General features: G+C 41.2%; 1 protein-coding gene across 1 annotated transcript in view; it reads right to left on the bottom strand.

Moving 5' to 3' along the window:
• The window catches only part of NAA15 (N-alpha-acetyltransferase 15, NatA auxiliary subunit), a 66,139-nt gene that overhangs the window by 9,459 nt on the left and 38,113 nt on the right, over positions 1-18,567 (bottom strand). The window contains exons 15-18 of the mRNA XM_084625818.1: positions 17,953-18,146; positions 12,283-12,391; positions 10,175-10,273; positions 1,969-2,112 (exon numbers count right to left, since the gene is read on the bottom strand). Coding sequence (XP_084481944.1) covers positions 1,969-2,112; positions 10,175-10,273; positions 12,283-12,391; positions 17,953-18,146 — 546 coding nt within the window. The remainder of the gene's footprint in view (positions 1-1,968; positions 2,113-10,174; positions 10,274-12,282; positions 12,392-17,952; positions 18,147-18,567) is intronic.

Here is an 18,567-nt window from a genome sequence, read left to right as displayed (position 1 = left end):
ACTGTCTGCACCTTGGAGATGTTTCACCAGCACTGAACATTTTAACACATTTTAGGAAACCTGCATTAATATAATACTATAGTTGACATTTCAGACATACATGAAGAAACTCAAATTTGGCTTCCCACAGCTATTACAAATCAGCCACTTGTCTATATGTAGCATTTCTATCGTCATGTATAATGTTAATTTTAATGCTTTAATATAATATTTAAAAACTACATTAAAAGAATGTTTCAGTTCAGAAGTCAAGCACTCAGAAGTTCCAAACTGACAGAATCCACGCTACCCATGCAACCTTAGTTTGGCCTCTTGTGCATATACAGGATAGCCTTTTATCATGATTATGTTACATTTTCCTCAGGACTCTGGCTTCATACAGTAAATGAGTAGTTATAGTGTATTTTAATTTATCCTCCTCATTAAACAAGGGATCGGTCACACACTGACTGTAAACCATCTAAATCCTGCACTGAATAAAAACAATTATTATTAATTTCCTGGTGAGTGTGTATCCTGAGCACTGTTCCCTCTAAGCTGTGCGTGTGTGCGCACACACACAGATCCTAAACCCCACACACATGGCGAAACACCACGCGCACAAAAATTTGCACAGAAGCACAATTTGCACAGAAGAAATTTTTTGCGCAAACACCCTGTCAAAAATTAGAGGGAACATTGATCCTGAGTTCACCATACTATCTGAGTACTTTACGAACAATTAATTTATCTTTCCAGCACCCCAGTGAGATTAGGTGGCATTCATGCAACTGGGGAACTGAGACACAAAGAGATAAAGGGCAAAACTGTTGTAATTAAAAACAAAAACAAAACACCTCTTAAAGACAGAAAATCTATCACTTGGAATCACACTGATCCTCAACTTGGGTCATCAGAAAGATGACCCAACTTTAGACACACAGCATAGACATCAACCTCTTCAGCTAATGGTGTAACTGGTAGCAGGATAGTAGACTGTTATTGTCTACATGAAACAGCCACTAAAGAGGATGAGACACTTTGCCAGTGAGTTTCACAGCTATTTGCTGACAGCAGAAGAATATACAGACTCAGGACACCTGGCTGCAACTCCAGATAAAGGAAGAGAGTATTCTCTAGTGGCTACAAACCATTCTACAGGTTTCTGCCCTATTGGAACCAACCAGTTCAGACAATGATTGAGTACAAACTGAAGCAGAAGTTTTTCCATGACACAACAGCACTTATGTTGAGCCAGTAGAGACGGCAGTTGCCTGAATGTTTAAGTGCAGCATATCTAGACTACTGGACCCACTATTTATTATCTATTTTGATCAAATACCACTTGTTGCCAATACCATTTGCAGTTATAATCTCGGATTTGCACCAAAATTTAATCCAACAATTTCAGAAACATAAAACCAGCATTGAAGGATCACTTTGATTTTAAAATCAATTAATTATTGCTAGAATTAGAAAGAAAGCTTGCTGGAAAAATGTTTCACAATATTAAGTTTTTCCATTTTATGGAAACTTCCCATCACCAGGCTATTTTAAAATTAATGAATCAGTAAAATACAATTATTTTGTCAAGTGTCATTCTGATAAACCGTATCCCAAAACATTTTACAGAGTTAAACAACAGTTAGCGTTAAAAGATCTTTCATGACACTTCACTTACACTAGAAATGTCTATGGGCCAGAGATGATGCAAAGATTTTTTACACAGTGCAGCCAAGAATTGAGGCATAGAGGGAGAGATTATTAAGATATATAGGCAAAGAGAAAAAGCTGTTTTCAACTGAGAATTTAAATGGATACAAGAAAGCCATTCCAAATGGAAAGAGCAGCCTATCACACTGACAGCGTGGGAACAGAGAGAGGCCAATGTTACATGAGCATAGGAAGTGGGAAAGAAAAAGAGATGGGTCCTTGAGATAAATCCACAAAAACAGGAAACATAATTTAGAAACAACAAAAACAAAGTACCTGATAACCTATGTGGTAGTGAGTCATAGTTCTTTTTAAGGAAAGCTTCATTGAAGTTCTTTGGATTTGTTGCCCCAAAAAGCCGATTCATTTCTTGATTTAACACTGTTCTAACTGTATCAGGTAGATCTTTACTTTCAGATACTATTGGGTAAAAAGGAAAAAAAAAATCTTTAAACACAAATATAGATACTTTCTACCATTAATCACAGCAAAATATAACTGACTTGAAAAATATCACCCACCATTTTTATATCAGTGTAATTGAAAGAAATCAGCATCAACTGAAAGTTCATTAAGATGAAAAAAGGTAAATAACCAAGAAGTTCTATTTTTTCCTCTTTATACTTTATCATTAATAAGCCTTTACAGACGAAGCATTGCAAGCTGTGCTTTTACAGATTATATTGAGGGTAAAGGTTACCTCGTTATAGAGATGCCAAATACTGTAACAATTGCTGGTGCCCAGAAATTAACAAAAATAACAGCAATTTACTCTACAATAACTGTGGTTCTTTGAGATGTTGTAGGCAGCGTGGATCCTACTGTACGGTGTGCATGCATCTCATGCACCCAAGACTAGAAATTTGAGTAGCAGTGTCTGTCAAGGGTGCGCATGTCATACAAAGACAAAGGGTGGGGCAGCTATGACCCTCCCTCAGTTCCCTCGCAATTCGAAGCCAGTGTCTAACACCGAAAAGCAGGGATTGAGGGCAGGTTATGAGATCTACACTGACTACAACATCAAAGAACCACAGTTACTGTTGGGTAAGTATCATTCTCTCCTTCTTTGAGCATGATACAGAATGGAAATGCACTGCACAATCCACTTGGAGATTCTTTGTGATGAGATGGCTTGGCCTTTGGATGGACCAGAAAGGGCCACAAAGAGGCAGGGAGACAGCTAAAATGGATCAGGTCCTATTAAGGTAATACTGTAAATGCTCTGGGTGTCCAGTGTGTGTAGTTTCTTCTCTCCTATTGTGTGTGATTTCAGGAAGAACACTGGCAAAGTTAAGTAAAAATTTGAGACTACCTTAGGGATGAACTTGGGTGCAGTCTTAGCACCGCCTAGATCCTATGGACGGATGTGCAAGCGGATACTGTTGCTAGCTCAACCTTGAGAGAACCAAGCACTTGCTTCAGGAGCAGCATATAATCTAGTATCTTTGGTATTGGTGCCTCAATTGAGTCTAAGTTGTTTTGGGCTGACCATATGGAAAATCTTTTCTACTTTGAGAGTAAGTCTTCTTGATGGAGGACCTTCTATTTTGTATGAGAATTAATGAAACTTGAAGGGAGCAACCTATTAGTACTGCTCAACCACCCAACATCCAAGCTGCCAGGTGCAATGACTGGAGGTCTGCATGGTAGATGAAGAGGATACTCACCTTGTGAAGTAACTGTGGTTCTTTGAGAAGTGGGTCCTTTTGGGTGCTCCACTTCAGGTGTGCATGCACCTCTTGAGCTTTTGATTGGACATTTTCCGTTGGCAGCATCTGTTCTGCCCGTGTGTGTGCTCTACACAACATTGTGCTGTGCACTGAGGGTATATAGAGCTGTGAGTGCAAATCACCCTTGGTTCCTTCTCTATTTGAATGTTCAACAAGGAAATCTGAAGCAGAGGGGAAGGAGGGTGAGTAGTGGAACACCCATAGAGACACACATCCCAAAGAACCACAGTTACTGCCCAAGGTCAGTAACTACTACTTCTTCAAGTAGGGTTTCTATGGGTGCTCCACTACAGGTGACTCCCAAGCAGTATCCCCACAGGGAGAAGGGAGCTTTGGAATCGAGTCCAAGACTAAAGACAGTACAGCAATACAAAGAACTGCATCAGATCTGACAGCATGGACCACGGAACAGTGTTTAGAAAAAGTATGCAATGAGGGTCATGCAGCAGCTCTGCATCTCTCAGACACAGGAATGCTCTTGAATAAAATTGGGGAAGTTGACCGTGACCAGGTAGAGTGTGGTATTATCGCTTGGGGAGACAGAGCACCAGCTGCGATGATACATCCAGAGATCCACCTAAAAGCCTCTGTGTAGAGATCGTGGACCCCTTGGATCTCTCTGCGATGGAGACCGTCTAGGTGATTTCCAAAATTGTTTGGTCCCATCTAGATAAAAGGCCAACGCCTGTATAATATCCGAAGTATGAAAGAAGGTCTCATACTGAGATCTATGTGGACTAGGGAAAAATACTGATAGATGAATGGCCTGGTTAAGATGAAAATCTGACAGCACGTTAGGTAAGACCTTATCCTTGAAAAATACCGTAAATGGGAGGTCTGTGAACAATGCCCCAATCTCCCCAACCTTGCAGGCTGATGTGATATCTATGAATATGGCCTGTCCACAGCTAAGTGAAGCAAGGAGCAGGATGCCATAAGTTCACACAGAAGCCCCATGAGGTAGCTAAATACAAAGTTGAGATCCCAAGAAAGAGTAGGATCCTTAACCAGGGGGGTAAAGGTTCCCTAAACCCTTAATAAATCTTGAGGGCATAGAATAAGCAGTGTTCTCTATTATGCTCCTATGGAAAACGTTCACTAATTGCTGCAAACTTGATGTAATTTGTGAAGTTATACTTGGCCATGATTGCCTGATAGTTTGCTATCCAAAACTAGAGGGTTGCAGATGAGTAAACCTTTCAGCCAAGAAGGTCTAACCTCTTCTGGTTCTCATAAGGGGTAGACCTAGAGTGATGCTGTTTACCCCTCTCATTTACTTCCATTACCATGGAATTAGGTGAGTGAGTGGGAAAACAAAAATTCTGAGTCCCTGGGAGAGACATAATATTTCTTATCTGCCCATCTGCAAGTTGGTGGGATGGTGACATGAGTTTGCCACACAGTCTTTACTGGATCTAGGAGCACTTCACTAAACAGATAGCACAACCCATGTGGGTGGTGGTGACTGAAAGAGCTGGACGGAGCTTGTGTTGTGGGCCTTTATCCTTCAGATACCTCTTGAGAAGGTTGGCAGCCACCCTCTTCATAAGGTTTTTGAACTGTCAGAAATCATTGGCCATTGATAGTGGTGTAAGCAAGATGGCCTCACTAAGAGTCGAGGATGAAATAAGAGTTCAAAGGGTGGCCTCCTTATCCACCCTAGTCTCCTGCTGTTCAAAGGTCATCTCATGTTGGGGATTTGATAGAGCACACTGTTTAGCCCTAGCTTCTCAGTGCAATGGAGCTAGAGATCTGGCAAACTGTTGCTGATCCCAAGGATCCCAGTATGGCATGGGGGGGCGGGGAGGCATATTGGAGAGGGGCTGGCACGCAATACTGATCTCTCCATCCCTGTTGTGGGTGAGGATCCTTGTCAAAGTATGGGTTACTGTATGGATGTGGAGGGGAGCCCTGCACTGATGAGGAGACTGATTGAAGGTCTTCAGCCTCCTCCTCAGCGTCCTCCAATGGGAAGGCGGGGGGCAGCAGAAAAATACCAGGAAGGAAGGATAGTCCAAAGACCGGGGCCCCGGTACTGGGAGTCATTCAGTATCCCTAAGAAGTGGGGACTCTGGATCATCTAAAACTGGCATGTCTCTAGAGTAGCAGAATTCCTGCAGTACCGAGTGGGTCAGTACTGATGCAGCAGTTGAGGTGGGTGATACCATTGATCTGGAGCCAGGACCAAAACTGTTGGTGCTTCAATTTTCCTGGGACCGACGGTGCCGAATGAGAAGACACTGATAGTAAGTCTGATGCAGATGGTGCCGTTCTAGAGGAATGTATGTCCTAGGCCTCCCTGTCCTTCACAGACAATAATGGCGGGCCTCCTAGAGCTGTGCTTCTCCAAAGCACTCTGGGATCTCACAAATCTGCTGGTACCAGAGAAAAGTCCTTCATTTCCAGAGTACTTAGCCAAGCCATTGAGGGCTCCAACACCATAGACTCAGTGTGAGATTGGAGCTTTTTGGGAGCCAGCTTTTTGTGGTGGGAGACCAAGCTCCTCCTCTTTGGAGCTTTCCCAGAGTTCTCTGAAATCTTGCCCCTCTTAGGAGAGACCTGGTTGAGGTCAAAGGGGCAATGGATCTGGCAAGAGACAGATGTATGGCATGTGTGCGCACTCCTGTCCTGACTCAGAAGTGGGTCAAAGGGAGCACTCCATCATCAGAAGCCTCAGTTTGGTCTCCTGATTCTTCTGTGCTCTAGATTTGGGAGCTAGGCAAAAGTTACACTCTTAGGACATATGGGACTCTTCCAAGCAATGGATACACTTAGAGTGGCTCTCGCTGACTGGGACAGCCTCCTGACAACAGAGGCAACATATGAAACCTGGCTAGCAAGGCATGCTCAGCCAAGCCATATAAGCTCCCAAGAAAAGGGAGAGAAAAAAACCCCAAACCTCTCACTACTAACAGCAACAACTAATGTTAACTAGAATCACTAAATTAACTAAAAAAACAACTGAAGAACACACTAAGGCATGGTGGAGCTCTGCCTCAGACCAAGGTGGTAGTGAAGAAACTGAGGGCGGTTTGCCAGCGCAACTCTATATACCCTTGGTGTGTGGCATGCATATATGTGGGCTGAACAGATGCTGCTAATGGAAAATCTCTGATCAAGGCTCAAGAGGCACAAGCACACCTGAAGTGGAGCATCCATAGGGACGCTACTCAAAGAAGAACTGACTGTGATTCCAAGATATTATGTCCAAAGTAGGCCATGAGGTGCCCGGGAGGTCATGTGAATGTCTACAGAAGATCCAACAACCAAAAATCTGTCTCAGCCAGTAAAGAGCTATCAGGATTTTTGTAGTGTGGTCTCTCCTGATCTTGGATGCTATTCTGAAGATCAGGGGAATCTGTGGGAAGACAAGGGGAGTCCTTGATACCACCAAAGAAAGGTGTCCAGCAATGGTCCTTGCCTCATGCCTCCTCTGGAGAAGTCTGTCATTTGGTGTTGTCCCCTGTGGCAAACAAGTCTACTATGGTAGCTCCTCATAAATGAAATATGGGATCTATGACAAATTTCTTCATTGGCCACTTATGGTTGGTCACTGCATGTCTAATTAACAAGTCTGCCAGTGGAAAGTGGGATGCCCAGAGCCAGCGGGGTTATCCTATGTTGATGACTCCACTTCCAGAGCCTAATGGCTTCCAGGCAGACAAAGCATGATCAAGCTCCTCTCTGCTTATATAGTACATCTTGGATGCACTTTCAGGATTTGCACCACTGTGCACTCCTGCAGAACAGGCAGAAACATTATCCATGGAAGCCTGATGGGTCTCATCTCCGGGACTTCTATCAGTAACTTCAGATTATCCTGAGACTATGTCCCCTGCATCTGCAGGTGGCTCAGATGGACACTCCTGGCTGTCCCTGAAGCATCTGTGATGTGTGTCAGTCAGGGAGGGTACAGAGAACGGGATCCCTTAAACAGCTTCCCTGTTCTGCTTATGGGTCTTTTTTCAGAAAGCAGTGATGTAGATTGGGACCCCTTAACGAAAAGTGCAGGAGTGCTGAACCTTTAACAAAAAAGAACTTTTCTTCTAACTCTTTGCTCAGGTATTTAATCTTAAACAAGTTTTAAATACAGCAAATAAGCAGTTCTTCTCAAAACAAGACCTGTGTTCCCGATGTAAAAAAAAAAAAAAAAATTAAAAGAAATAAAAAGCCTTTGTTGACCCATCCTCATCTTCTTCCATCCTGCTGAAAGTACAGATCCATTGTCCTCTTCTCCCACATCCTGCTGGAAGTATAGAGCCACAGGACCACCATCTGTTCTTTGTCCCACACATTCAACCATTTCTAAATTCACTTAGACTCTTTCACCAAAGTAGACTTCAGGCATATAGTACTCTAAGCAACATTTTGTATAAGCACATCTCCTACCTGGAGAAATTGCCTGCCCTATGATATAACAGTTCTACTCTTCCAGCAGGATTGGAGAAGAGGTGGGGTTCCAACAAACTTCTTAACAGCATGTAAATTAGCCTTTAGGTGTCCTAAAAACATAAAGAAGCAGAAGTGCACAATCCCAATTTTTCCTCCCCCGCTTTGCAGATCACATCTAAAGAGTTTGTCAGCAGAAGTTAATCAGGGCCATTGAAAAACTGTATTAGTGGACAGTCCTTTTGTATATTTTATTTTATGGATAAGTGCACAGAACACAGGAGGCTTTCCTAAAAATATTTTACTGAACAGTTTAAAAGTATTAACCTGAACAAGTCATCAGTAATGTAAGATGTAGCATGTTAACATTTTAGTGCAACTTTGCCTTAATAAAAAGTTTAAAAAAAAAAGTCTCAGAATGTTTTCTTCTTAACAAATAGCAAGATTTAGGTGTTGAGTATACATTTTATACAAAATTCATGAAGGCATGTTGTGGTATAAAACTATACTGATATGAGTTTCAGATGGCCACTTTAGTCAACTACTCACAATTGACTTCACTTGATGCCAAGAACTGGCAAAACCACTCCCAAGTTATGCAGGACATACAAGATCCCCACAAAATCTTTTATACCACCAAACACAAACAAGTACTTTGGCTATGCCACATTTAAAAAAAGAAAACACCTCTCTCCAACCCCATAGCCATTTAACTGCAAAACCAATTGCTTTAGGTACCATTGCCTTAGAATGGGGGGAAAAAACCTCTAAAATTATCAAAGGGTTTTCTAAAACTGAGGAAATCACATTAGTTAAAAGGATAATGTCAACATAAGTTTGGGCCAAAATTAAAGTTCTGAAAAAACAAAGTAGTATTCTCATGGAGCATTTGTAACCCAAAGACTGCAGCATTACAAACATGAAAGTAAAATGTTTACGAAAAGGTAAAATGTTTACGAAAAGGTAAATCTGTATTCACTGATTTTCATTATCATAGCTGCAAGAAATGCAAAAAAGCAACAGAACTTACATAGCAGGAAGTAAATTTGACTTAAAATTCCTTACTTTTAATAGCACTGGTTAAGAAGTTTGTTTACAGAATATGATTGTTAATATCACAGCGCTCCTTTAAGTCACTCTGTAGTAGCCAAAACTGTACTGTTAATTTAGCAACATGAAGTTAGTCATTTAAAGAGCATTCTAATGCATGTACATTTGATATTAAATATTTTGAATTAATTGTGTTGATAGTTTGTAAACGGAAACAGATTACCACAAAAGATAGCTGCAGATAGCATACATATTACTCCTGCGGGAATTCTGCACCACTGCACACGTGCAGAATTCATGTCCCCGGCAAAATTTGTTTTCTCCGCAGAAAATACATTCTTTTGCCCACCAGAGGCTGCTGTGGAACCAGACCAGAGGGCAGCTGCTCCCAGGTGGGAGCAGCCCTCTATGGATATGTAGGAGAAAAAGCTGCATTCCTCGAAGCACCCTGCCTGTGGGGCCAAGTGAGGAGGCACAGAATATGGAGGGGATGGACAGTATGGGGCACATGGGACTTCTGGGTGGGTGTCAGACCTGGGTTCAGAAGGGCTAGTGTGGGACAGACAGGTGGGGGATGAATGGGAGTGGGGTGCAGGGACACATGGGGACAGGGGCAGATGTGTCTGACTAAATGAAAGAGGTTAGGGGTCAGCCACAGTCTGCATGGGTGAGGTTCCCCAACTCCTTAGCAATTCCACCCCCTAACCTTCCTACCCCAAACTCTTCCATACTTCTCCCACACACACTCAACAACCCTCCAGGTTCACTTCTAAGCTTCTTCCCAGGAATTACTTCCCTCTCCCTCATCTCCTCCAGTACCCTGACCTCTGCCTCCCCACCCAAGCCTTTTCACTGCTTCTGAGGGGAATGGGGAAATAAGTTTCTGTATTGTAGTTTTAAATGAATTATTACTCAAAGTTGTGTCTTAATATGCCTAATAAGGAATGTATTTGTCAAAAAACATTTCCTGAATCTTCTTTGTGGACTGTATTGTTATAGACATACTTCTTGACAGATATCATAGATTCATAGGACTGGAAGGGACCTCGAGGGGTCATCTTGTCCAGTCCCCTGCACTCATGGCAGGACTAAATATTATCTAGACCATCCCTTAATTTGAAATAAATTACTAAAATAATTGAAACTGACATGGTTATATTGTGTTATTTTGACAAATAAAATATGCATAATTTTGCATAATTTTAACAACTCGTGGGAAGAATATAAAAAATTTTGGCACAGAATTTTTAATTTTTTGGTGCAGAATTCCTCTAGGAATACTTTACGTAGAGATATATACGACAGATACATACCACTGCCAAAGAGGTGAATCATACACTCATGAAGCCAAGGATTACTGGAGTCAATAGCAAATGCTCTCTTCACAGACTGCAGCATCAGAAGAAATTTCTCTGTAAATGAAATAATGGTGGTGGGTGGTTATAGAACTATCTCTGAAAATCTTTTAAATGAAACCATCCAATTAAGTTTTAGATGTTAAGATTGAGAAAGAAAATTATATCTGAAATGTCAATAACCAGAACAAATCAAAGATGAATGTATTACCTTTGCTTCTTTTGCAAGTAATTCACCCCTACTTCATTAAAGTTAGTGAGTGAATGAAAATACAAGCTATTCAAACTAAAACAATGTTTTATTTGATAACTTAAATGTACAAAAGTTAAGCAATCAAATTTTCTAGTTTGGACATCAATTGAGTATCTTGTTCTTTTTGTAGTGTTTCATATTACTGTACAGGTAGTACAGTATCTCAATACAGTACAATATGGCCAAATTAAGGTTATGGTGAAAAGGTACTGCAGATTTCAGTTTTGGTGCATGGCAGAAATGCCTAAGGGCATTCAAATCACAATTTTTTTTTCTTAGCTGAAACAAAGGCAGGAAAAAAAACAACATCAGAGGTATCAGTGCTGAAGTCACCACAGAGGCAAGTGTAGATAACACTGACGTGGTCTGTGTCACAGAATCCTAAGCAGCAATAGGATACCTGTTATTCAGTCTGGACCCAATAGGAGGGAAGAGAACACTGCCCACAACCCCTCAATGAAGAGCCCTGACCTAAGTGCAACTTAACTGTACTGATCACACATGGACGTTGTCAAGGTTCCTTCCCACTCTGAACTCTAAGGTACAGATGTGGGGACCTGCATGAAAGACCCCCTAAGCTTATTCTTACCAGTTTAGGTTAAAAACTTCCCGAAGGTACAAACTTTGCCTTGTCCTTGAACAGTATGCTGCCACCACCAAGCATTTTAAACAAAGAACAGGGAAAGAGACCACTTGGAGACGTCTTCCCCCAAAATATCCCCCACAAGCCATACACCCCCTTTCCTGGGGAAAGCTTGATAATAATCCTCACCAATTGGTACAGGTGAACACAGACCCAAACCCTTGGATCTTAAGAACAATGAAAAATCAGTCAGGTTCTTAAAAGAAGAATTGTAATTAAAGAAAAGTTAAAAGAATCACCTCTGTAATCAGGATGGTAAATACCTTACAGGGTAATCAGATTCAAAACAGAATCCCTCTAGGCAAAACCTTAAGTTACAAAAAGACACAAAAACCGGAATATACATTCCCTCCAGCACAGCGTAATTTACCAGCCATTAAACAAAAGAAAATCTAACGCATTTTCTAACTAGATTACTTACTAACTTAACAGGAGTTGGAAGGCTGCATTCCTGATCTGTTCCCAGCAAAAGCATCACACAGACAGACCAAACCCCCCCTCCAGATCTGAAAGTATCTTGTCCCCTCATTGGTCATTTTGGGTCAGGTGCCAGCGAAGTTACCTTAGCTTCTTAACCCTTTACAGGTGAAAGGGTTTTGCCTCTGGCCAGGAGGGATTTTATAGCACTGTATACAGAAAGATGGTTACCCTTCCCTTTATATTTATGACAGATGTTAAGAGCATATCCCATTTTGACTTACGAGTGTCCTGATTCAATACAGTGAGGATCTTTCTGCTACAAAACACATCAGAGTGAAAGAAACCTGAATATTACCTATATTTACATAAGAACACGAGCCTGAAATTAGATTAGGACACTTAAATCCAAATGTAAAAATCTGCATACCTTTAACTTGCATGCATGAATGACTATTGGTGCAAGCAAGCACACTGGGAATGTGAAAGTTTGCGTATTTATCTCTGGTTCGTAAGGATTTAAAGAATACAGCAAAAAAACTGGATAAACACCAGCTCTTCCAGATCTGTGAAAAAGGTGGTCCTTGTTATTCCACAGAACAATCAGGGGAGGGGATGTGTCCAATTAAAAGCAATCTGCATCAACTAGTGATACTACAGCAGTATAGGTCGGGATGATTAATGTAATATCTATGAAAATTATTCTAGTGTGATAACTACAAAGTTCTTTATTCTATTAGTTCTCTCACCTACCTTTCCTGAAGTAAATCTCAAAAGCAAAAAGATGGGTCTCTATTTTGTTCTTCACCAAATTCTTCAACGGTGTTAAAAATTTAATGGCTTCTTCCAAAGGTGCTTCAACCTAAAAAGGCAAGAAATATGCAATTCAAATGGGAATAAAATGAATTAGATTAATTTTCTTCTTTACCAATAGAAATATGAACTTTCTAGTTTGAAATCAAACCAGCAATAGGACAGCTCTCATAGGGTGATGTACACTGGATGCCCTGAAAGTATATTATTTCATATATTGCATGTCAGATATTGCATTCATATATTGGTATAAGAACATGGATTATCAAAGTATTAGCCTGCTTTGGTGGCCTTTTTTAAAAAAAAAAGTATCCTCAGGTATCTAGCACTCAGTTGACATGCCACTCGACAGTCACTGGAGCTGTCAACCCATAGCACCAGTCCCAATTAAGACACTGATAAGCTTTAAGGTAGACTTTAAGTGACTAAATGTTGATCTTGGTCACTAGATCCCAGCTAGAACAGTCCAGTAAACAAAGTTTTATTTCTCTCCTGCTTTGTGTTTATTTTCTAAGAAGTGCAACAATTTTACTTTGGGATTTCTGAACAACTCTGGATGTCATAATTTAGGAATCTTTTGTCTAATTCACTTAAAAAAAATTAAAAACTTCTCTAGCCCTTTCCCTTATAGAGATGGATCTCAAAATTTAACTAGCCAACAGGGGGGCTCATCAGTAGAAAACAATTTCCTCTCCAAAAGATTTGTGAGAGCTCCTGCTGAGTCTCCTAAGATTCACTGGGGGTTCTCCTCTCTCCTGAAGCCTTTTAGGAAGTCCATTCCAAAAGACTAGCTCCTCTCACACTGCCCCAAGCCCTATGTTCTCAGTTAGTCACCTCCCGTCCCCGTCTTCCAACCTTCCTGAGGTCTTCCAACTATCTTGGGATTATAAGAGGAGTCTCTGATGAACCAAAGGAAGTCTGTCAGGTGGAAAAGACAGGAAATGCTCCTGCTTCCTCCCCACTTCTTCCAGCTATTCCTCTGATCTGCTCCTAAGCACCTCTAATGTCCTCACTCCTCCTGCTACTGGCAGTTTCCACAAATCACCGCATTTCTGGTGGGAAAAGGGAGTCTCGGGGGAGAAGCTGAAGTTTGGCTGAGGAGCACCTTACTTGGATGTCACAGGAGCAGAAAGATCCAAATAGGAAGGGCACTCAGGAACTACACAGGGCTGCAAGACAATACAGAAGCAACACAATGGTACTCCACCTGACAAACCTCCTGTGGTTCAGTAGAAGGGAATCCTGCTGATGCAACAATAGCTTGTGTATACATTTAGCTCAGATCACATACCCAAACACTGGTTCCCTGATACCATGATTCTTCATAAAATGTATGTAATGCACCCAAAGGAGGGGCTTTGCCTCACTCGGCTAGTGCCAGTGGAAAAGAGATCACTATCTGCAGCCATTGCTCCTCTTACTCATCATAGCAGAAACAGAGTGGTAGTTGTACACTTCTGTTTCTCTGAGGCGTACCCTTAATATAATCTCTCAGAGCCCAAGGAGAGTTTTTTCCAATTGAAAAGGAACAAAAGATAAATTCAGAGCAGGAAATAAAACATATTGATACATATTAGCCAAGGGACAAGAGACACCTCTCCTAATCCCACAGTATCTGCCTGCATATGGAGATACTGACATTTCTATGAGCAGAGAGGCCCAAAAAAGGCATGGGGAGCAGCTGCCGTTAGCTCAGCTAACATGACTAGTGCAGTCAGCATTCTTCTGACAAGGCATCTGCAGTATCCACCATTTTGAAGGATTTGTTCTACCAGAGATCCCTCTCTGATGGTTAATAAAACAGAAAGTCTGCCTTACTGCAGGTTAGTTTAGGGATTAGTTAGAGGCCCTGGTGCTAAAACACTTACTGAACCCTCATGGTAGCCTCAGATGTCTAATGTTTAGAGACTGAAGCAATTTAAACAAGAGCCAGCTGTTGCCTTTATCACTGGTAATACACTCTTTCAAAAACAGGAGAATCCAAGTCATTTTCTGCCAAAAGCCAAATATTAAGTTTTAATTAAGGTCTGTCAACAGAGATTACCCTACTGAGAATTTTAAAGTTAGACAACGTTTTGTTGCATTCAATGCTGGCATTTCACTTGCCACACAAAGCTTTCTTTGCTTCACTCCTCGCAGATAAGCTTCATACAAAATCAGAACTGGTCACTCAACTATTCCTCTGCCACAGCTCTTATCCATGGTCTTCATCAGAACTAATATGCATTAGTGTAATTCCTTTCTCTGTGGTTTTGCTCAGCCTTGTCTCTAAAATTCAACTTGCTCAATCTGTATTTATTTAATTTCCATACCAAAAACCAAATCAATCTTTTCAAATCACTGGCTTCCTGTCACCATATCAGCTTTCAGTTAAAAATCCCCCAATAGTATTCAGGTTTCAGAGTAGCAGCCATGTTAGTCTGTATTCGCAAAAGGAAAAGGAGTACTTGTGGCACCTTAGAGACTAACCAATTTATTTGAGCATAAGCTTTCGTGAGCTACAGCTCACTTCATCGGATGCATTCAGTGGAAAATACAGTGAGGAGATTTATATAAACACAGAACATGAAAAAATGGGTGTTTATCATGCACACTGTAAGGAGAGTGATCACTTAAGATGAGCTATTACCAGCAGGAAAGTCGGGGGGAGAAAACCCTTTGTAGTGATAATCAACGTGGGCCATTTCCAGCAGTTAACAAGAACGTCTGAGGAACAGTGGGGGGGGGGGGAATAAACAAGGGAAACAGTTTTACTTTGTGTAATGACTCAACCACTCCCAGTCTCTATTCAAGCCTAAGTTAATTGTATCCAGTTTGCAAATTAATTCCAATTCAGCAGTCTCTCGGAGTCTGTTTCTGAAGTCTTTTTGTTGAAGAATTGCCACTTTTAGGTCAGAAACCGAGTGACCAGAGAGACTGAGGTATTCTCCGACTGGTTTTTGAATGTTATAATTCTTGACGTCTGATTTGTGTCCATTTATTCTTCTACGTAGAGACTGTCCGGTTTGGCCAATGTAGATAGCAGAGAGGCATTGCTGCACATGATGACATATATCATATTGGTAGATGTGCAGGTGAACGAGCCTCTGACAGCGTGGCTGATGTGATTAGGCCCTATGATGGTGTCCCCTGAATAGATATGTGGACACAGTTGGCAACGGGCTTTGTTGCAAGGATAGGTTCTTGGGTTAGTGGTTGTGTTGTATGGTTGCTGGTGAGTATTTGCTTCAGGTTGGGGGGCTGTCTGTAGGCAAGGACTGGCCTGTCTCCCAAGATTTGTGAGAGCGGTGGGTCATCCTTCAGGATAGGTTATAGATCCTTGATGATACGTTGGAGAGGTTTTAGTTGGGGGCTGAAGGTAACGACTAATGGCGTTCTGTTATTTTCTTTGTTGGGCCTGTCCTGTAGTAGGTGACAGCTCTCCCTCAGCTCTCGTCCCCTAATGCCCCTACTCTACTTGCGCTATATTGATGACATCTTCATCATGTGGACCCATGGAAAAGAAGCCCTTGAGGAATTCCACCATGATTTCAACAATTTCCATCCCACCATCAACCTCACCCTGGACCAGTCCACACAAGAGATCCACTTCCTGGACACTACAGTGCTAATAAGCGATGGTCACATAAAAACCACCCTATACCGGAAACCTACTGACCGCTATGCTTACCTACATGCATCCAGCTTTCACCCAGACCACATCACACGATCCATTGTCTACAGCCAAGCTCTACGATAGAACCGCATTTGCTCCAACCCCTCAGACAAACGCCTACAAGATCTCTATCAAGCATTCTTACAACTACAATACCCACCTGCTGAAGTGAAGAAACAGATTGACAGAGCCAGAAGAGTACCCAGAAGTCACCTACTACAGGACAGGCCCAACAAAGAAAATAACAGAACGCCACTAGCCATCACCTTCAGCTCCCAACTAAAACCTCTCCAATGCATCATCAAGGATCTACAACCTATCCTGAAGGACGACCCATCACCCTCACAGATCTTGGGAGACAGGCCAGTCCTTGCCTACAGACAGCCCCCCAACCTGAAGCAAATACTCACCAGCAACCACACACCACACAACAGAACCACTAACCCAGGAACCTATCCTTGCAACAAAGCCTGTTGCCAACTGTGTCCGCATATCTATTCGGGGACACCATCATAGGGCCTAATCACATCAGCCACGCTGTCAGAGGCTCGTTCACCTGCACATCTACCAATGTGATATATGCCATCATGTGCAGCAATGCCCCTCTGCCATCTACACTGGCCAAACCAGACAGTCTCTACGTAAAAGAATAAATGGACACAAATCAGATGTCAAGAATTGTAACGTTCATAAACCAGTTGGAGAACACTTCAGTGTCTCTAGTCACTCGGTTTCTGACCTAAAAGTGGCAATTCTTCAACAAAAAGACTTCAGAAACAGACTCCAACAAGAGACTGCTGAATTGGAATTAATTTGCAAACTGGATACAATTAACTTAGGCTTGAATAGAGACTGGGAGTGGTTGAGTCATTACACAAAGTAAAACTGTTTCCCTTGTTTATTCCCCCTCCCCCCCACTGTTCCTCAGACGTTCTTGTTAACTGCTGGAAATGGCCCACCTTGATTATCACTACAAAGGGTTTTCTCCCCCCCACTCTCCTGCTGGTAATAGCTCATCTTAAGTGATCACTCTCCTTACAGTGTGCATGATAAACACCCATTTTTTCATGTTCTGTGTTTATATAAATCTCCTCACTGTATTTTCCACTGAATGCATCCGATGAAGTGAGCTGTAGCTCACGAAAGCTTATGCTCAAATAAATTGGTTAGTCTCTAAGGTGCCACAAGTACTCCTTTTCTTTTTACAATAGTATTCAAGATCCTCATGGAATTAGTCTGCTCTCCCTATCTGTCCAACCTAAACTCTTCCGTGCTGTTCCCTACACTTCAAATGTTTTTCTATTCCTCCTACTCAAAGCCTATGTTTCACAAGAACAGAAGCATAGAACATTCTTCTCATACGCTGTTCTCCCTCTACCTACTGCAGTTTCTTTGAGTGTAAATTATTCCATAACTTGTAATCCAACCTCAAACTCATCCTCCAGGTAATTCCAAACAAATGTTTCACCCAATTTTCTCAATCATTTTACTGAAACTTTTTCAGTTACCTCCTGATTCCTACAAATTCCACAATGCCTGACAAACTGCAAATACAAATTACTATGTGATGTGAAGAATGTAAAAATGAATGTATCAATCTCACCTTCAGAATATGAAGATTTTTAACCTGCTAAACTTGATGATAAATCTAATTAGTGACCTAGTACAACACATTTATGAAGATATTTCTACTTATTGTGAATGACTGAACAACAGTTCTTGCTGCAATGCATGTGGTCTTTGAAGGATTAGAGACAAACTCAGTTCCTCCATAAAACTTGTAGATTACAAACCAGATAAGAAATTGTTCCAGAAACCTTTGTTTTGAAATGGTGACACTTCTGAATAGAAGTTATGCAAGAATAAAATTTAATGGCTCTCTGGAGTTCAAGATAATATGCTGCAAAGATGATTTTAATCTCATAGCCAGTTACTGAACACAGTCAGGCAAGTACCTTTGCTAGTTTCTCAGGGATAAGTTCTTCTTTTGGACCACCAATTTCCTCATCATCATCATCCTTTTTCTTCTTCTGATTTCTCTGCTGCTTCTCTTTTTCTGCATTCTTCTTCTCTTCCTCTAGTTGTGCTTTTTTCTGTGCTCTTCTCTGCTTATTGCGAAGCTTCTTTAGCTCCTTGTCAGACATATTTGCTGCACACAATGTTTCAATAAATGGGTGATGACACAGATTTGATTTTTTTTAAAACTACATATTTGAATTTACTCTACTTCAAACGACTGCCAGTTTCCACGTCTATTTTCTAACCCATATTTTTCCTATTAAGTAATGCTGCCATTACATTTGTAAAAAGTTTTGACTTAACAAGTCAGTGGCAGAGCTGGGAGTAGAACTCAGAGCAGAGAACAGATCCTTGAGTTCTAACAACTAAAGAAAGCACCTGCTTAACAAATTACGTAAACATTTAGCAAAAATATTTGAGGTAAACAATTAAATTTTTAAATATATGGTGTGATTAGGTTTAACTTTTCACTGCCTACACAGATGAATAGGCAGAATTGAGAGGTAACACTGCATCAGTTTACATTTGATTCACATTTGGGATTTCCATAA

This window comes from Lepidochelys olivacea (genome assembly GCF_965140295.1).
Source record: "Lepidochelys olivacea isolate rLepOli2 genome assembly, chromosome: 4".
Taxonomy (NCBI): Eukaryota; Metazoa; Chordata; order Testudines; family Cheloniidae; genus Lepidochelys; species Lepidochelys olivacea.
Note: the sequence above shows the minus strand (reverse complement) of the source record. Positions and strands in the feature narration are given on the sequence as shown.